Raw genomic sequence first — 20,992 nt, forward strand, 5'->3', positions numbered from 1 at the left:
AGACAATTACCTTTTTGTATTACAAGTTTTCAGATATTTTATGTTTAGAATAAGTGATCATTTGCAAAAAGTCCAGAACAAAATCTGAACACCTAAATATGTATTTTGGACATTTTCGTTGTCCAACAGTCTCAAAGAAAGTCTAATGTTGTGTGAGCAAATTAGCCCAAACTCTCAAAATTGACCAGTGCATGGTAAAAAAAAAATTGCATGTCTCCCTTTAAGTGAAAAATACAAGAGTGGTGTCAATCTTGTCCTCTAACAGTTTTACAAGAAAGTGAAAAGCTTATTTCCCAAATGTCAAATTATCCCTTTAACACTGCAAAGTGTTAAATAAATGGACTAAAAGCTGTAATGGAGACGCGGGACGGCAGCAGTTCCCCAAGGCCTGAGGAAGTGAGTAGTTCTGAAACTAAATATCACATTCATTAGTAAAGCCATCAGAAAAATTGTGAATGCTATGATGTGATGCATGTGTAATAGCCTATTAGCGTTAAATGCAAACCTGTGGGAACTATAAAAGTGTTAAACTATGTGAACCTGTGTGGAAACTCGTTTAGGGGTGTTTTAGTTCCGAAATGAAGTATTTCATATCTCCACCGTGCTAATGACAGTGCAACTAATTCTCTCCATTTCCATCTCATCAGGCCACAGTATCGCTCATCAATGAGTTTGTGTAAATTGCAGCGTGTGGGAGCAAAAGTGGTGCAGCCAAACTAACAGCATTCATCCTCAGAAGAGTCCCTCCCCCTCCCTCCCCCTCCCCCTCCCCCTCTCTCTCCCTCCCCTTTCGCTCTCATATTGTGTCTCTAACGAGTCACGTCCATCTAGCAATTATTATGAAATTAAAGCTATTTTCCATGGCCGATGTTTGCCCCGGTAATAACCACGCCGAGATAGGCTTCATTCATTTAGCATTTTAGTTCAGCTCAATTCCTGTCGCATTAGCGAGAGGAGCAAAATCAGAGTGTCACTCAGATATTCTCCTTAATGGTTTGGCGATGGCCTGGCCTTTTTTTCTCCCTTTCCCTTCCGCGATCCTCCTAACCCTATCTCCCTGCCAATTACGCTGTTTAATCTATATGTAGATAATGGTGTCCAGGACCTCCCTGTTGAAATGTCAGGTGTGAAGAGGTTATTAGCTAACTTTTAATTACTGTCCATCATTCACCAGCCAGCCGGACAGCTTGGCCCTCTCCGACTGTCCACTTATCTAGTCTCTGGATGCTGGCTGCAGGCAGGGAAAAGAAAGACGTTTAGGAAGCACCAGGTCTCTGACTTAATATCACCATTTTCACACTATTAACAGAACGTAGTGTGTGGAAGAACGACGCGGGCGGGGGGGGAGGAAACGCCGTGACCGAGTAGATCATGTGTCAAACGGTTTAATGGAATCAGATCATGTGTCAGATGGTCTAATGGAGGAAGATTTAAAAGTTTAGAAGCGGCGAAGGGAAGGTTTCATCAGCGAAGCACAAAGTGGGATAACAGGGCAGAAAACCTCCGGCCAGCAGAATGCAAACTTCGCATCGACGTGACACGGAACAAGAATCGGTGCTCTCAGATTTTCCAAAATACTCGAACCAGAGACACTGAGTCATGTCAGTCTTTGGATGTTTTGTTGATCCGAACAACCTTCGCCATGCCTGCTCCTGAACAGAGATGGCCGTGTTCGTGGAGATTAGCTGGATTTTCCTCCTCCTCCAAATGTTTTAAAAGTCTGCAAACCATTTTCGTGAACTCCCCCTGCCCTCGTGTTAAAGCCCCAATTGTACATTTAAAGACCCGCAACCTCTGACCCAAATTCGACTGCTCTCCACTTCCATTCCTGCTCCTTCCATACTTGTACTGGGGCCCAAAATAATATGAGCACCGGCCATGAGCGCTGAGGTCTGTCTGTATCAGCTATGGATAGAAAAAAAAAAAAACGGGCCGATTTTCAAACCCAACCACACAAACTCTGCCCAGATGACACAAACTGTCACTGCAGACACGGAAAAACATGGTAAACAATTCAACACAATCTGAGAGCGGCAGACATGATGTACTCCACCAAGTCACATTCAGCACAAATACAAAGGCTCGACGCGAAGAACCAGCACATAATAATACAACAGCTTCATCGGGATCTGAAAAGAGAATTACAGTGGCTTCACCACATTGTCGCTGTCCAGTGAAAAGCGCTTTTTTTTTTTTTTTTTTTTTTTTAAGATGATTCACTGGCTTTCTAAACCATTTGTTTGGCTTTAGAAATAAGAGAATTGTCTCAACGCGAAAAATCAAAAACACCAAATTAATACATTTCAGGGTGGGAAAATCTTCTTTCACATGCCACTCGAGTGCAGGAGAGAGTCAGCAATAAAGCCAGGAAGCCAGGCCTGGTGAGTGACGTGCAGGCGTGAACACGTTCGAGTGCTGTAGGAAACAGCAGCACAGTGCACAGTTGTTGCGAGTTGCACATGTTTTGTGGCTGAGCGTCCTCTGAAGACGCTATGTTTTCACCTGCTGCTCAGTTTTTCCTTTTTTTCTCATCCTCATGTCAATAAATCCGTTATCTTAGCACATTTTTCTCCCTCAGCCAAAAGAGTTTTTTTTGTTTGTTTGTTTTTCACTCTTTATTCTCTCTTTTAGCCCGGCAAGTCATGTGCAGGCTCAATTTCATTCCCTTGTGTCTCGACAATGTTGCCAAGTTTTAGATAGGATGTTTATTAAACGGTGCAAGTGGGCCGTTTTTAAATGCTTTGAGTCGTATCGATCACAAAATAGCTGACTGAATTAAAATATTTCCAGAAAAAAAAAAAAATTGACCCAATCATTCCAAGCGGCCTATAGTCGGGAGGCCCTTCTGGCATATTTGACCAAATTCCAGATGGCCAATCTGTCACTGGCTATGTAGCCGACGTAGCAGGGCTAACTTTAACATAAACTAGAGTGGCACGCAGCAGTGTGTATGACTCGGCTCAGGCCCAACAGTTACTTTTAATTCAGTCAAACCCAATCCACTTTCAAACTGAACATTTCAGTCTGCTACATCATGATTGTTACTTAAATAAGGATCAAATTGTACTCAGTCAAAGACACCAGCCACCTAAATAAACTTTTTCTTTTTTTTTTTTTTGTTTTCATCCAGAAGAGTGATTTACACAAATGTGGGAAAACGCCCTCCCTTGCAATGTCAAATTCCTGGATCCACCTCTCTAAAGTTAACGGGGTCCTTTCTGGGCTGAGACACGTCCTCAATCCTAGTTTCGTGAAAGTCCATCAAGCAGCTTTTGTTTAATCCTGCTGACAAACCAACCAAGCAACCAGAGAACATGGGCGAAAACATAACCTCTCTATCGGAGGTAATAAAGAAATCTGCAACTGACAAAGATAAGGAAAATAGAAAAATGCAGTTTGGCTTTGCTGCTTATTTGGATTGCAGACATGGAACACACACTGTCTTGTCTTAGCTGTAATGCCACCGACGTCCCCTCCACACCTCCCGACATCAAAGATAGCTTGTTTTTAATGTTTGATATTATTGTACTGTTGATGTGATTCGCATGATACGTAATTGAATGTGTCTGCAGAAAGGTATAATTCCAACATGTTATTGAGGTGACTGGGCCGCCTAAATAAGACTTGTCCCCCCCAACATCAGGAAACCCCAGCATAATAAGCAGATTCACGTCTTCATTGAAACGACACGATGCAGAGGTACACACATATAACCCGTACGTACCTGCAGGCAGAGAAATCTATGCTCAGCCCTTGAACTGTCTTTGAGCGGATTTACTATTTTAAACTCCGCGGGGCCGAGTGCTGATGATTACAGCGCCACAGAGAGAAATACTTCCCCAGCTCGTTTTTTCTTCTTCTCCCTCGCCATCTTTTACAGCTTACAGACAAATTCCGTTGGAGGCAGCGAGCTGTTATTTCAGCAGACATCCTCCCTGTGATGGAGGCTCTGGTTACAGAGAGCTGCTTCTGGATCACACACATGAACACACACACACGCACTGAGGACAGACATTCCTCATTTTAGTCAAGGAAAGAGTCAAACGGAAATAGATAATCTGTTTTAAAAAAATCTGAAAAAAACTCCAGAAATTCTGAAACGATGAGATAATTCTGGAATTGCTTCTTGCCAGCCCGCGCCGTTTCTTCTCCACGACTCTCTCTGGGCCACAGATGCCTCTGTGGCATCCAAGTCCCTGTAAACTGGAGCATTAGTGTGTTTTCAAAGACCGGCAAAAAACTAACCGTTCGCTGGAGAACATCATTAAGCCGATTAATGTTTTTCATCCCAACATACCTGCCTTTGAACTGGAGTTTGTGTGATATTTAAGACTTTAAGTGGAGCCTCCCTGTTCTGTGAGGGGTTTTGTGTGTGTTAAGACTCTGCTCTCTGAGCTCTGCGGTGAATTACAGCTGACCCATGAAGACCCCGGGCCCCGCTGCTCCTACCTTTGGAACCCCCCCCCCCCCCGTCATCTGGATCACATCGGGCTCAAATGGGGGGCAAAGGAGGAGGACGATGGAATGAAGGTCCACTGAGGTGCGTGTGTTTGTGTGCGCTTCAGTGTGCAACTCAACCCCTCAGCCTTTCTCTCTTTAAGTCGGTCACACACACACACACACACACACACACACACACACTGTTTGACATTTAGTCGGGGGTTTAACCCAGCAAGAACCATGAGGATTGTTTGCTATAAATAGATCAGTGCGAATAAATGCATCGATCGCAGTGGTCATGGCTCTCCCTACAGAGTGCAATATGGAGAGGGCTGACCTTTGACCTTTATCCAACAGGGGATGGAGTGGAAGAAAATGAGGAAAATTTGATTTGCACCTCTCACCAGGCACATATCTGACTTTAACAGCATGTAATGGTGACTGATAAAAGTCACATTACAAATAAAAATCAGAGGGAAGTCTTACACATAAAACAGGAAACAACATATTCCTAAGATCCAGGTAGTGAACTGATAAAACTATTTAAAAGATCGAAAGTGTTTACAATTAATTCACTGAGAGCTGAAAAACTGAACTAAACTGCCTATTTTTCAAGAAAAGACACTTTTACAGTGACAAAAACTGATGTGACTGACTGATCTTACTAGGACCAAAACGGTGCATCATGCCTTTATGTTGGACTACTGTAATTCTCTTTAAATGTGTCTTTATGACCTGGAAGACAATAACATTCAGGGAGTATAACTTCCACATATGCAGTAAAGAGTGTGTGACCACTGCACAGTTGCAAGCATTGGTCCAGGAGCTGCAAATGTAAGCAGAACAATCAACGAGCTGGCGGAGCTGACGGCGAGCCGAGGAACACCAAACCTTTATCCTGATGAGCTGCTGCCCCCTGCTGTAACACTGCAACCATGAAACTCCTCAAGTCCTCCCACCGATGTATGGCAACAAGTAGCAGTGCTGAAGGTTGTGTTTCCACCCGTGTCTGTTTGTTTGTTGTTTTGTCAGCAGGATTACACAGAAACTACTGAAATAACTCCTAAGTTAGAGATCTCTTTAAGACATCGGCGGGTGTGACAAGGAAAAATCTGCCAGCACAACCCGTTTGTGTCTTTCATCCTTGTAATCCACATTAGCTTGTTTGCTTGTTCCTTATTTTTGGCAGATGGGCAGTGTTTCTCCATCACGTCTGCCAAGGAGGTTATGTTTTCGCCCATGTTCGTTTGTCAGTTGGTTTGGGATTGTCAGCAAGATCACACAGAAATTACTGAACAGATTTTTCTGAAACTTGGATGGAGGATGGCTCTCGGCCCAGAACGGACCCCACTAACTGTTGGTGGAGTTCCGCAGAGAGGGACGGATCCAGGAATTGTATTAACGTTGTGAGATCAGAAATTGAAAAAAAAAAACATGTATTAATTTCTCAGCAAATAGATGCATGGATCTTAATGGAAAAAATCAAGTGAATGTAGGTGGCTGGTATCTATGAGTGAGTAAAATTTGATGTAGATTCATTTAAATTCTGGTCAAGCAGTTGTGGATGGTTTAAAGAGTTTGTACTTTGAGGATGGAGGTCTGGTAGTTCTGTTTTTGGGTTATTAGTTTGGTAACTTAGGTTACTATTTTTTTTTCTTTAGGGAAGGAAGGAAGTCTGGGTCCTACGGCCCATGGCGCGGCTGGCCTGGACTCCCTTCATTCTTATGTTTCTTTTTTTGCCAGACCTCCAGACTCTGATAGTGTTAATCATTGGTTGTGATATATACGTTAATAAAATCTTGGACTTTAATATGTTTAGGCTCTATGTGGCAATTTGAGGTAACTGACCAGTGTTCCCCTTCTTTTATATAGATACGTGAACAGACTTTACGTTGACATGAAAAACGAGACCTTTAAGCCTCTGGAGAATTTATTCAGATTGTTTAGTGCTGCTGGACTGTTGGTTTTCTGGGACAGTCCAAAGGATGTGATTCTCTGAACCTTCTTCAGTGTCTGTCTGCTGACTGACAGCAACAGTAGCCAATGTTGGTTAACAAATGGAGTCCGTTAACATAAACTAAAAGAACACTGCACAGAAGTTCCACCGGGCCATTTTAAAATTTAGAGTAACACAGGGCCGGCAGTCAAGCCTGGGTGAAGGTGTGCACTCTGAGTGCCGTTCTAGTTTTATAGTTTCTATGTACAGTAAAAGAAAACTCTTTTACCTTGGAAGTTTAAAAAAAACAGCCTAAAATGCGTCTTTAATCGTTGAATTACACAGATTTAGTTGATTCTTAAATGACGGCATGACTCTGCGTGTGTTGAACATGCTGCAGCCGTAATCATGCTTCAGTATGATTACAGCAATCAAGACACAAAGATGTTATTTCAGATAATGGCACTCCTGGAGTTTGCACTCCATAACACCGCAAAAAGGAAAATACCTTGTAATTCCCAGGCTGGGTGCAGAGAATGCACTCCTGTAAGAACCTTTGGGTGTTGCTGTAGCTGTTGTGGCCAATCGTAATGCTTTCCTGGATGAGACTTCCTGTGTTTGACTCTGCAGGTCTCAGTTTTTCATTTAAACAGTGGAGTAAAGACACAATGCAATACAGTAATAATTTTTAAAAAAAGTTGTATTGATGTGAGAGTAGTTTATTACAAAATGTAAAGGCGCGTATCAGCTAAGCAATATGATACAACATGATACACTGGTCTGAAACTGCTCTGATGGACACAGACTGCATTTATGTGTTCAAATGTCGCCTGAGAGGACAGAAACCAGGTGGACACTCATTTAGATTTGCTAACAAAAACACACACACACACTCACTCTTCTGGGCTCTCTTTCTCTCTCTCTCTCTGTCTTTCACACACACACACACACACACACACACAAAAACACACACACATACAGGCACATTCAAGTCACGTCAGCAACTCTTCAAAACTGAATTCTGTTAGTACGTTCAAGTGAGTGAAGCAGCTCCTAAATCATCACGGGAGCGCTTCGCCGATTCCACCACTCGCTTTCGACAAAATGTTAGTGATTCCAGTTAGTTTTTGTTAGATTATTAGTTTATTAGTGGGTTAGTTTGTTAGTCTGCAGGGAGCCAATAAAAGCTCTTCGGTTAGTCTCTTGTTAATTTCACTTTAGGAGATGTTAGTAGCCCGTCGAGCTCGTTTGAAAAGGACTGATCCGACATGCTCGTGGCACTAGTGACGTCACGTAGTTCCACGAGGCATGCTCTGATTTGACCAAAGGTTCGCAAAGAGACGGAATAATTCGTGTTTTTTTTGAGACATCACCACCAGACATGTTAGTAAGAGCAACAGGTGGACCTTTTCCAGCCTCACCGCTGTTAGTATGAACACCGTAGTGAGTTAGTAGTGGAGTTGAGGTTTGCTCGGCTCGCGTGAAAACGAGCCAGCCACTCACCTGCGAAGGTTGACCACACAGCACACAGTCTCTGAGGGGTGTGAATTTAGTCGTTTGGAATCAGATCACAATCGGGTTTTGTTTTTTTTTTTTGCTGTTGCTGTTGTTGCTGTTGTAAGGGATTCTTCCAAAGTATGTGGTCAACCCGGTTCGGTATCAGCAGCTGTTTCTGCTCCTCTTTGTCATCGAGTGGTTAGCAACATCTCCCTTCCCACGTCCTGAAACCCTTCTTGTCTCGCTCGCAGCTAACAGATTTTCTTCAGTCATGGTCAATGTGAAGTTGGTTTCTACGCGGCAGAAGGATTGCAGGATCATGAGAGAGGAGTGTGTGCATCAGACTGCGGGCATAAAGCAGAGGGGTTAGTCAGTGGGTTAGAGAGAACAAGGCCAGCCATCAGCATTCAGAGAACTGGTTAGTAATCATCAGACTTGTTAGCAGACATTAGTATTGTTAGATATTAGTGAGGTACTGTTAGTAGAATCCAGACCTGGGTAAAAAGCTATTTGCACATAATTATTAGCATTTGCTGTAATTTGCTTAAGTATCAGATGGTGGGGCTGTAGGCATCCTGACAGTTTAATTAACGCCAGCAGGCATCATTTAGAAAACTACACACCATTAATTTCCAGCGACATTCTTGTGATTATCTAAATCACAAAAGGAATCCCCACCTAACTGCTACTTGAAAGAGGTCGAAAACAAATGCTAAGAATCATTTGTAAATACATTTTTAACCCGTCGGTGGCTAAAAAAGAAGAGCTGCAGGCATTTTTTATTCTTTTTTTTTGTTTTCTTTTTTGCAGCGATGAGATAATCACTGAAAAGCAGCCAGTAGCTTCAAGAGCATTACAGATGTCTGTTCCATCACACAGACATGATACACATGCACATGTACGGGAACACACACACACACACACACACGCACGTGCACACGAAACACATGCACTCTCGCCGATACACACGCTCCCACGCGGTACAGTTAAAATACACAAAGGAAGATCTGTATCCAAAAAATAAATAAATAAATAGTTGGTGTCACATCCAAATTAAGTGGTTTCAAGACAAACAAAGAACATACTGTGAGAATTACACTTTGTCAAAATGTGAGAAATTTCTCACACACTTGAGCAGATTTTTTCTAACACTGCTGGATTAAAAATATCAGAGCTTTCCAGTTCTGGATCTGGCATAGACACATGCTCGCTCTGGTGAGATGTAAGCATCGCTGAAACAGGCGCTGCTGGTGAATCTGAAGTGTCTTATACAAGCAGAAGTGACCAGATGTTTGACAGGGTAACCAAGGTAACAGGGAGAGGAGGTCACCGCAGACAGCGGCTGAAGTGAGCAGGTGTGAGAGGTGTTCGATGGCTGCGGTGTCAGCGTTCTCCATCAGCCAAAAAAAAACAAAAAAGCTAGAGTGTGGGTGGATGGAGCTGTATTACTCACAGCCAGGGAAATACACACATATGAAGGAGACAGAGAAGAACACCGCAGAGTTACTCTGGACTCAAAACACCAGCCATGAAATACCTTCCTGCTACACCTGATCATGATGAGACTGACTGTAAAGCAGTGGTGACATTTTTTTTTTTACAGATACATAAAAGCAGCTGAAGTCATCTCTCAGTGGGGAAACACTTGGAACATGGATCGTCTCCTTCTGGAGGTTCTGGACAGCAGCAATGGCATCCGTCACTGCAGGAGAGACGACACGGAGGCGGTCACAGAGAGAATGATGACATTATTTTCAGATTTCTTTTTTCCTGCTTCCCAACACATAAACATCTTCCTTGCTGGCCTCTTTCACATGACGTGCTTTTAAAGGCACATTTTTTTTTGTCCTGGTCTGACAAATATTTTTCTTCCAGGATAATCCTGTATAATGTTGAATAATGAACTTGAAAAGCAGATTATGCTAATCTGATTTGGTCACGGTCTCCACTCTCAGGTTGGTTTATCTCGTCTCTTAACCGTAATCCTGGAGAGGATGGTAGCGTATGGTGGGAAATATGGCAGCGATTTAACACATAACTAATCTCCCATGTTCTATCTGGTCCCTATTTATCTGCTCTCTCAGCCAGCACAGGGGCTTAGCACACATACACTGGGACACAAAATAAAAAGAGACTGTGACCATTTAGATTTATCTGGACCTATATATAACAAGTCACAGTGGGGAGTGTAAAGTGAATATGAGGGAAATAAAAGTCACCGTGGTGTAAATCTACTGACAGATCCTGTACCAGTCTGAGGCAGCACAGCCGAGGGCGATGGAGCGACGCCGCTCGTCAGGTCCGGTGCGATCCCCGATCTGCTCCTCCATCAGTGTAACTGGAGAGGAACACACAACACAAAGCAGCAGAAAAGTGGGACGCCACCCAACTGTCCACCCAAAACACCCCAGGGATTATTTCCCCTCTGGTTTCTCATTGCTGCTCTTTATCTAAACATAAATCAAACACACCCACTGCTGAAAGATCCCTGACACCATCTGTTCTCAATACAAATTCTCCATCAGGTGATAAAGATAATCCAGCCTGTACACATAACCTGTCCTGCTGGGGGATCCTCCCGGTGTCCTGACGGGTCACATGTCAGCTGCTCTGTCCATGAATCTGCTGCAGCACTGACCACAAGGTTGCCTACAAAATAAAAGCATGCTGGATAAGGGTGTGGAACATCTTACAGTTGGTTATTTCCGTCCCTTTCGATGCGTGGAGTCCATGACAGTGGACAGATATTTGAATGCCATTTTGAATTCGATTCCATTAAGGTTGGAGTATTATGTGTCAATCACAAGGTGACGGATCTCCAAAGAGTATTAGCATTGAATATTATGGCATCATGAATTCAAAATGGTGGAGGGAAGATAAGAAGTTAAATTGTCTTGTTCTCAGAATACCAGACAGCCATAACATGTTTTTTTTTTTTTTAACTAATAAGGCGTCAGAAATACATTTTTTCAGATGACTTTTTTTTCTGACTAAAAGTACATCCTGCCACTCCTGTAAGTTATGCACCAAACATTCTGCGTATTCAGATTCTGCCTCTCTTCTGTCTTTTATTTGAGAGTTATGATATCATTTACACTTGAACTGTTTAATTAAACAGCAGTATCAAATAGCCTTCAGACTTTATTTAAATACAGGTCCAGTGAGCAGAATATAACCTTTGGTGCATAATGTGTTTCACCTGTCTGGTTTTCTGAGAAAAAAAAAGGATTCACAGTTATTCCTGAATCTCCTCTTCTACCACTGATGCACAGTGCCTGCTGCAGATGACGTCTACATAACTCCTTCAGAATGACATAGATTTCTCACCTGTTTCAAAGCAAATACAAACATTTCAATATCACTTGCTGATTGAATAGTTCATGGATGAAAGGGCTTTCCTTGATTTGACTGTAAATGGTTTTTGAATTGGATTGTTTGGCTTATCGTGGCCCACTTTAGGCTGGAATCAGATCTGATGATATTCCTGTCACACCTATGGTATAGTGGCTGCAGCTCATGCTAGAGATACTGTCTATCTGAGGGCCATGGAGCCTGTAATGTAGGCACGGTGCTTACAGCAACATATCGTCAGAAATCATATAAACCTTAATAAAAATCTGGCATGTGCCCACCAGAAATAGCTTCTTTATAAATAGGCATATTTTAATATTCATAAAGCCTTCACAGGATGTGAGACTGAGGAGACGTCTCCTCACACTAGGCCCTCCTCTGCAGGAAAGTAATGAGTCAGTGTTTATCTAATCCATCAACATGCAGATTCAAAAAAAAAAAAAAAAAAAAAACAATCCAACCTGTTAGTGCAGCAAATAACGTGAAAACGCGCACAAGCATCTGAATGACAGAACCACTCATTCTTTTTTTTTTCTTACCAGTGATTTCCAGGGTCCATGCGCACCTGTCCCGCAGAATCAGGCGGTGCGAAAAGATCCCATCTTCCTCCTCCTCTTCTCCGTCTCCTTCCTTCTCCTGTTCTTCTTATCTCCATGCTGAGGGGGGTGAAAGCTGCCTAACCTGCAAACTCACGCCTCGTGTGTGCAGTGCTGTCGCCTGCAGTGAAAGGCTCCTTTGCTCGGCCCCTGGATCTACCTCCCCTCTGCGCACTAACACGAGCCGCGCCTGAGCGTCGTACATGGCCGCCGAGCGCAGAGAGGCAGATGTGGGAGTGCCGACAACAGCTGCGCACTGACGGCCGTCCAGTCCGCGGAAGAAGCGGAGAGAAACACGGGATAAAGTGGAGACGGAAGCCCCGGGGACAAAGAAAATGGATGGGAGGTGTTGAGGAGAACAGCGACGTCTTTGAGTGAGCAGGACTGCGCGGAGCTGAATTAATGAGCGGGCTCGGTCTCCAGCTGCTGCCACAGGTTTATGGTCTTTTGTATGCGCGCCCTTCATCCACCATCTGTGTTTCCTGGGCAACCGAGGACTGCCTGCAGGCACCACCAGCTCACACACACACACACACACACACACACACACACACACACACACACACACACACACACACACACACACACACACACACACAAGCAAACACACACACGCCAGTGTCTGCTGCACTTGTACTTAAAGGGACATGCCGGAGCTGAACTAATGCTTTGTGTTAATGTTCACCGGTCTCTGCTCGAGGATCAACATTTATTCTCCTTTTACTTTTGATTAACAGCACATAAATACACAATGGCGCTGTCAATACGCAGCTCTGACCTTTCATTCAAGATGCTGGTTCGCATAATTATTAATGGCAACAGCTTGTCTTAAAGTTTATAGTGACTGAAATATTTCATTTCCCGCCTGACCGTCCATGTTGTAATAAAGACACATTCACTTCAGTGTTTTCACTGTGACATTTTTATTTGACAGATGTACCTCTGTAATTATTGCTTCTTGTTTTTGTGTGATGAACTTGGACCAACTTCCTTATGTGAAGAAAGACCAATAAAGTAGCTTAGTGATACAATACTAACAAATGTATTAGGGCCTCCTTATTGACAGAAAAGCATTTAAGCTTGTTAGATTTGAGGAGAAAAAAAAGGAAGGAATAGATTGTTGCAAGGATGATATTAGTTAGCATCGCCCTGGTTTCCTCATTAAAAAGCCTATGGCCAAAGTCAGATTACACATCTAATATTCAAACAAGTCTTATTATAATCGAAATTCTTCTTTTTATAAATATATATAATGAAAATTAAAATATGTGTGAAACACAACCCCGGCAGTAAAAATAAGTGTCAGCAGTTTTGTGTAGCTCATCCGGACCCCATCCAGCTGGGGGCGACAGCGTGCGCCTGCTCACACAGGTTTGGCCTTCCTGTGTTGCCTTACAGCTGACAGCAGCTTGTTCCTCGATGGATCAACCGGGAAACTTTGCAGCATTTTCAGCGAGACAACTTCGCTGCAGCGATAGATCTCACTCCCTGCATGCATCAGTCGGCTCCTGCGGGTCTGTCAGGCCTGTGCCGGGTCACCGACCATCTGTACCTCAGTAATGGCCGAGCGGCTCATGATTCCTCCCAGGTGACTCGGTGCAACATCACCTGCATCGTGAACGTTACTGAGAGCAGCAGCCCGCCTCCTCCAGGGGTGGAGGAGTACATCCACATCCCGGTCCCTGACACCCCGGGGTCTCCTCTCTACGATCACTTTGACGAGGTGTCGGATAAGATCCGGCTCACCGCGGAGCGCGGCGGCCGCACGCTGGTGCACTGCAACGCCGGCGTGAGCCGCTCCTCCGCCCTGTGCATGGCCTATCTGATGAAGCACCGCGGCGCCACCCTCCTGGAGGCCCACAGGTGGGTGAAGACCTGCCGACCCATCGTGAGGCCCAACGAGGGCTTCTGGAAGCAGCTCATCCGGTATGAGATGGAGCTCCGTGGGTGCAACTCCGTCCGGATGGTGTCCTCCTCCATGGGAGAGATACCTGACATCTATGAGGAGGAGGCCAGGAGCATGATGCCACTGTGACGTGGGCAGTGCGTCACTGTGCAGGGCTGTATGGGCATCCATCCATACTGCTTCACATGCATACACAGATACTATGCTGTGAAGTAACATCAAGTGTTAATGTGCTTCCTGAGTTAAATAAACTTTATTGTCCAAAGTAACAGTGCACTGAAAAAAGAACTCTTCACAGGAATTTAATAATCACACTATATGTTACCCTCAACATCTGAAATGACACCAAGTATATCTGTGTATGCAGATTATGAGTATGTTAAGTAGGTTGTGGAGGAGGGGTTAGATTTCTAACATGTCATCTTTCCCTTTTTCATTCCATTCACTTATTTTTTTTGTTTGTTTGGTTTTTTTGAAAGTCTTTTTTATCCTGTGTTTTTTTGTTGTTTTTTTTTACATTGTGAAAGTAAATTCAACTCATTTGAGGCTAGAAATTACAAAACGCTTTTAATTTAGAATCAATACTCTTAATTGGTTCAATACACGTACATCTGTGCAATCATACATTTGAGGGACAGCCATTCTGGACATAATGAAATAAATATTGTATTTATTAAGCAATATGGTCATTAAACATCTTGCAAACATGCTAATTTCATGCTCATTATAGCCAAACCGCCTGAACTAACAAATAAATTCTGCTGCTTATGTCACTAATGAGAAAAAGCAAAGCACTGTATAAAAACACTGATTTTTTTTTTTGCAGATTCCACCATACAAAAATATATTTCCGGAGCATAATATGGACTTTTGATTCTGCCAAAAAAACATATGGGTTATAATTCTTTTCCTTTTTAAACAAAGTGCCTTCCATATATTCCAACAGCCATCCAGAGGATACATAGAGTGAATGCAGGAGACAGGCACAAAACCAGAATCACAGTAATATTCTTCACTATTTGGCACAAGTCTGTTATCTCTGAAGTAAACACACACACACACACACACACACACACACACACACACACACACACACACACACACATTTCTACTCTAGAAGAAAGATTTAATCTAACATATTAGTGGTCAAATTCTCCCCGCAGACAAGTTTTTTTTTTCTAATAGTGCAGTCTGAGTAGTTAAAACAAAAATTTACTTCTGAATGCAAAGTAACAAGTGGCACAAGTTATTAATATTCAACCAAAAGAGGAACCACGAAGGTGTCGGGCAGCCATACAGTATACAAACTTAAGAGATCCAACATTTTAACAATGCCATTCATGTTACACAGTTTTCTTTGCATTGACGAAAACGGAAATGGAACTTCTGTACCCACCACCCTGACAGCAACAGTTCATAAGTTGTATGTCAAATGACCAGTTCAACATTTTGGGAAATATGTTTGTTCCCTTTTTTGCTGAGATTTGGATAAAGACATCAGCCCCCCCCCCTCATGTTTTGGGTTCTCCATTTCCAGTCCTTACGCTTGCCTAGGCTAACCAGAAGCTTTAGCCTTAGTGTTCTATTTACCAGAAAGATATGAGGGTGATACTGATCTTCTCATCTAACTCTCAGCAAGAAAAGGGCAAATAATCATATTTTTCAAAATTTTAAAAGATTGCTTTAAGAACAAACTGTTAAAGGAGACCTATTACACTTTTCTGTTATCTCCATCAGTGTTCTCATGCATGTAAAAGATCTTTAAAGTTCAAAAGGGCAAATTCAAAATCAACAGAAGCCCCTCTCTCCCACAGAAAATACTGCTCCTGAAATGCCTTGTCAGTATCCGCGCCCTTAATAGCATGACTTTGTGACATCACATGACATCACCATGTCACACATTTGCACAATGCATGCTTAGTTTGGCATTTAAAAATAGATTTAACACAGCCGCTCTGTTGTGGTAAGCGGTGCTGGTCCAGTCATGTTTGAGCTGACCAATCAGAGGAGACTGGGTATTCAGTCTTAAAGAGACAGGAGGTAAACAGAGTGTTTCAGACAGGGGGGATGCAGTGCTGGGGCACTGCTTTGTTCAGCACTAAGGCATGTAAACCTACAAAATTATGAAAAATCTAATTATGAACCTGAACATCAGCATAATGTGTCTCCTTCAAAGTCTCTGCCTTTAACAATTTTAAAGTGGGTGAGCACTGTGCAAGCATATCATTTGGAAAACAATGGTTGCCATTACATTCATCATCCCATTGTGATCATTTTGTACATCTAAATGGACTCGTCATACATTATATCTCATAGACATTTAAAATAAGCTCAAAGAAATTGTACACAGCCAGTATTTTACAAAGATTCAGATGGCTTAATTAGGTATGCAGTGCAATCACTAATGCACCGTACAAACAAGTCTGGAATCCAAAAAGCTCATGTTATCTTCTGCTACTGAAATATCCTGAGTCAGAACCTTCTTAAGGTACAAAATTGCTTTTAAAAGTGGAATAACGACGCGAGTGCAAAAACAGCATGCTTACTTTTACCTTCACTTCATTTCACTAATTCCTTCAGTAAGGCAACAGTGTCATCTGCATAGTCACACAATAAGCATCTAAAAAGTACAGAATAAAAGAATGTCCATTTAACGCGAGGTGAAATCAATGAGTCCACCGGGAAAATATCTGATGGCAGCATCCATTCGACTTCTTCTCACACAGCCACCAGTGTATTCAACTGTTCAAGGCAACAGCTTCAAGAAAACTTGAGATTACATCTGAAAGAAAAACATTTTTTTAAAAATCACAAAACATTTAATTAAACTATCATTTATGTTGTCCTTTTATCAGCAACCTACCTGCTGTTCCAGCTTCTGGTAGTCAGTTGATTTAGGGCGGCGTGCAGCCCTGGATTTCTTTCCTTCCAAAACAAAGGCAATTATCTGGGGAGAAACAGATACGTTTTTAACTGACTTAGACCAACTGGCAACCCATAACAGGCCCATGCTAGAACTGAGAGACATCAAAAAGGAATAATCATTGCTATCTGTGATAAAGGTGCAATATGTAGGTAGTCAAAACAAAGAGGAGGCAGCAGATAACCAGAATAACTGCTACTGCTGTTGACTGCAACTCTAAATCAATCTTCTCTTCTAACTCTCTGTAACAAAACAAATAGTTAATTAACTAATCCGTTAAGGCCATTCCATTTGACCTCCTGTCTGGGCAAAAAAAAAATACACAAGCTGGCCACATGTCACACTGATGATGCAGTTATTCCACTGCACATAGCAGAGACCTGAACAAGTATTAAATAAAGGTCTGCAACATGACAAGCAGAGAAACGTCTGGGTTTAAAAAAAAAAAAAAAAAAATTTCCATCTACATTTGGTGCAACAAGAATGCACAAACCACCTTTGCAACACAAATCAGGTCAGTGGAAACAGAGGAAGCATGCTTCAAAGATGTCTGAGTGAAAACAAAAGGTCAGGTACCTTGCGTTTGTTGTGGTAGGTGATGTAAAGCACGGCCACCAGCACAGCTGCAGAGACCAGGTAGGCGAAGAAATGACTGCTCTCTGCCTCATCACTTATATCATAGGGGCTAACCTGATTTGTCTTTGTTTCTTTCCTTATGGCTTTATCCAACGCTCCCTTTTCCTCAGTGGCGCCTTCTCCCTCTTTCTTTGCCTCAGTGGCGCCTTCTCCCTCTTTCTTTGCCTCAGTGGCGCCTTCTCCCTCTTTCTTTGCCTCAGTGGCGCCTTCTCCCTCTTTCTTTGCCTCAGTGGCGCCTTCTCCCTCTTTCTTTGCCTCAGTGGCGCCCTCTCCCTCTTTCTTTGCCTCAGTGGCGCCTTCTCCCTCTTTCTTTGCCTCAGTGGCGCCTTCTCCCTCTTTCTTTGCCTCAGTGGCGCCCTCTCCCTCTTTCTTTGCCTCAGTCGAGCCCTCTCCCTCTTTCTTTGCCTCAGTCGAGCCCTCTCCCTCTTTCTTTGCCTCAGTGGCGTCCTCTCCCTCTTTCTTTGCCTCAGAGGCGCCTTCTCCCTCTTTCTTTGCCTCAGTGGCGCCTTCTCCCCCTTTCTTTGCCTCAGAGGTGCCATCTCTCTCTTTCTTTGCCTCAGAGGTGCCTTCTCCCTCTTTCTTTGCCTCAGTTGCACCCTCTCCCCCTTTCTTTGCCTCAGAGGTGCCATCTCCCTCTTTCTTTGCCTCAGAGGTGCCTTCTCCCTCTTTCTTTGCCTCAGTTGCACCCTCTCCCCCTTTCTTTGCCTCAGTGGCACCTTCTCCCCCTTTCTTTGCCTCAGAGGCGCCTTCTCCCTCTTTCTTTGCCTCAGTGGCACCTTCTCCCCCTTTCTTTGCCTCAGTGGCGCCTTCTCCCTCTTTCTTTGCCTCAGTGGCGCCTTCTCCCCCTTTCTTTGCCTCAGTGGCGCCTTCTCCCTCTTTCTTTGCCTCAGTTGCACCCTCTCCCTCTTTCTTTGCCTCAGTGGCGTCTTCTCCCTCTTTCTTTGCCTCAGCAGTGCTCTCTCCCCCTTTCTTTACCTCAGTGGTGCCCTCTCCCTGTGACTTTTTCCCATTGGTGCCCTCTGTCTCTTCCTCAGTGACAGCATCTTCCTTACTGTCTCCATTGTTGTCTCCTGTCTTTCCATGGTTCGTTTCTCCATTTTTCCCTGAATGCATATCTGCAGCTGCTTCTGTACCCTGCTTATTCTTCACTTCTGTTCCATCAGCCCTGTTTTTACTGACCTCCAGAAGGTTTCGTGCTGGAGCCCCTGTTAATAAGAAAAAACAACTGAAATTGTAGATTTAACCAGCAGAACACGGGGCATGGTGACACTAACAGGAAAAAAACAGTGTCTAGAATGACATAAAATAATAATTGCAGCCATTGTGAGCTCTGCATTGCTGACCTAGATACAACTGTTTGCTTGCCATCATTCTTTCTCTTCTGTTGTTTCCGCTGCAAACATTTGAATATAAGTTGGCACTGCTTGCCTGTTCCGTCACACCTTGTTAGCAATCTCCTCTGTCTTCTTTCTGTCAGCTACCCTAGCTTGATGAAATTAGCCAAGATGATTACCTCAGATGATGAGATTATATGCTGTAAAAAGCATAACATGAAGGCCATAACGCCAAAGTCTCAGACAAAGCCTCCACTCACTGGGAAATATGACAACTATTTTGGTGCGGGTGTTGAATCTCTGACACTACAAATCACTCTAAGTGCTGTTATTTATGGTAGTGTGACATAATTAATGTTGAATCCATGTCACTAAGAGACTCTATTTTGACAAAAACGGTTTTCATTTCATGTCAATGTCAAATTGAGAAGTGTCTCTGAAAGTTTAAAAAGGCTGTTATTTCTACATCATGTTTACATTCTTATAATCATTATTACCATTATTTCATGCATTAAGAAGACGGTAACAGCAGAGAGAGCACAGTTAATGACAGGATGGAGAGATGGAGAGAGAACAAAATGTCCTCGTACTAGGGCTGCAACTTACGAGTATTGCTCTGCCGAGGAGGCGGTCTTTCCTCCTAGTCGGTTTGTTGGTTGGTTTGTTAACACGATACAAAAACATTTTTTCGTTTACTATCATAAGTGAAAAAGAAAATCAGCAAATCCATAAGTTTAAGAAGCCAGAACCAGCAGTTGTTTGACAGTTGCAGTTGCTTCAAAACTCAATAAAAGAATTACTTGATAATCAAAATAGTTGGCCAGTGATTTTCTTTGAATTGATGAATCAGCCATTCATGACAGCTCTACCTTGTACAAACACAAACTGTGGACACTGAGGCTCATGGCTGGTTCATGCTGTTTGGAATGATCACGTTTACATACATGAGGAAGTCATCGCAGAAGGAGCGCAAGTGGAAAAAATGTTGTTAACCATGACTCCTTTCCATTTAGGGGTCCTCATAAGCAGGCATGCACATTACCTGGACGTAAGATCAGCCATCTGAACTATTCCATCTAAATAAAATGCAGCTATCGTTAATTTGATCAATCACACCTGTGCTTTTCCTGCAATCACATGACAAACTGGCTGTCTTAAAAAAGGGCCTTAATTTGAATCGCTCTTAAATAAAATGCAATCCAGTACTTGGACGCCATAAACTATAGTCTTTATGCTATTCATATAATTCACTGCTAACTCTGACAAAAAATAAACACCATGACCTTAATTAATGTAATACAGTTAAGTGATTGCTGGTCTATGATCTACTAATACCAGCAACATCGGTGAAGGTGGTTCCAGCATTATAAGCTTATATTGTGTCCATGTCTTGTAGAAGAGCGTCAAATTCCAATTTTAAAAGCTTTAATAGTTTATTTAGTGTTGTGCTCGCATTGTGCATATTTCAAACTAAAATTGTGTTTTCTCTGACTGTGAGAAACTGATAAAGGACAAAACAAGGTATAATTTCAGCATAGGAGTGCTGTTTATCCAGGAGTTTAATTAAGCTGCTATATATAGTCTGTCGAGTCCACCGCACTTTACGGAAACTTAGAGACAACTGGGTCCATAGATACATAAAGAGCGGTAGATGTGGGTGTAGTGTCAGTAGTCCCTGGTCCTCAAGTGGAAACATATGCCTTCATACCAACCTGTAGTGTTTTGATTTGTTATATGTGCTTTTGATTGTGTAATGTTTGATTTTGTATATGAACACTAATACTAAAACAAATAAATTGCTCCATTTAAAGGGTAACTTACACATTAAAGTGTGTTTACAGGTCTTGGGCAGGACTACAGCACATGTGAATAACAAAGTAGTGCAAAGCCTTTAGCCATAAAGCCATTATGTAAAGCCTTCCAACATACAGTGGAGTGGAAGTATGAAGTGTGCCCTCTTCAGAAGCTGAGAAATGATTAAACCCCAGTTCTAATCTATGATTAAAACGATGAGGGGAGCTAATAACAAAAAGAAGGTGCTGTGTAGACTATTAGTCAAACAAAGAGCAAGACAGCAATCTCTACAGGCTCGGCTCATTTTCCTGACGTAACATTAAATCAGAGTCGTCAGTTTCACTTGATATCCGCCTCTGCAGGGACTCTACACCTCCAGGCCGAGACACACTAACCTCACAGGTTCACCCTGTGTCTCTGTCTCCACACTGCACATGTTTCTCTCGTTACCGTCTGAACAGCAGCGACATGTGACGACATTTACAAGGTTTGAAGTTAGTGAACTAATACCATGATAACAGCCCAGCAGCGGGTGAGAACGGGTTACATTATGTGGATAAATAACTAGCTGAGCTGGCT

At 42.9% G+C, this 20,992-nt stretch overlaps 2 protein-coding genes and 1 long non-coding RNA gene across 4 annotated transcripts; 1 reads left to right on the forward strand and 2 right to left on the reverse strand.

Moving 5' to 3' along the window:
* Positions 1-7,168: 7,168 nt before the first annotated feature.
* LOC119019340 lies at positions 7,169-12,349 on the reverse strand. Its single transcript, XR_005075016.1, has 3 exons — positions 11,764-12,349; positions 10,093-10,522; positions 7,169-9,575 (listed from the first exon to the last, which is right to left on the reverse strand). It is a non-coding gene; the product is annotated as an uncharacterized LOC119019340 (long non-coding RNA).
* Positions 12,350-12,705: 356 nt separating this feature from the next.
* Positions 12,706-14,439, forward strand: LOC119019335 (dual specificity protein phosphatase 18-like). The gene has a single exon (XM_037097816.1). The coding sequence runs from the start codon at positions 13,313-13,315 to the stop codon at positions 13,853-13,855; it is 543 nt and encodes a 180-aa protein (XP_036953711.1). The 5' UTR covers positions 12,706-13,312; the 3' UTR covers positions 13,856-14,439.
* A 483-nt stretch (positions 14,440-14,922) lies between these two features.
* On the reverse strand, positions 14,923-20,516 carry tgoln2 (trans-golgi network protein 2). 2 transcript variants are annotated; one of them, XM_037097813.1, is made up of 5 exons: positions 19,564-20,516; positions 18,062-18,490; positions 17,226-17,401; positions 16,590-16,673; positions 14,923-16,508 (listed from the first exon to the last, which is right to left on the reverse strand). In XM_037097813.1, the coding sequence occupies exons 1-5, from the start codon at positions 19,640-19,642 to the stop codon at positions 16,503-16,505; spliced, it is 774 nt and encodes a 257-aa protein (XP_036953708.1). In that variant the 5' UTR covers positions 19,643-20,516; the 3' UTR covers positions 14,923-16,502. The 2 variants fall into 2 exon arrangements, with proteins under 2 accessions (XP_036953708.1, XP_036953709.1); XM_037097814.1 differs by having other exon boundaries at positions 18,122-18,490; positions 19,564-20,513.
* Positions 20,517-20,992: the final 476 nt, after the last annotated feature.

Source organism: Acanthopagrus latus, chromosome 5 (genome assembly GCF_904848185.1).
Source record: "Acanthopagrus latus isolate v.2019 chromosome 5, fAcaLat1.1, whole genome shotgun sequence".
Taxonomy (NCBI): Eukaryota; Metazoa; Chordata; class Actinopteri; order Spariformes; family Sparidae; genus Acanthopagrus; species Acanthopagrus latus.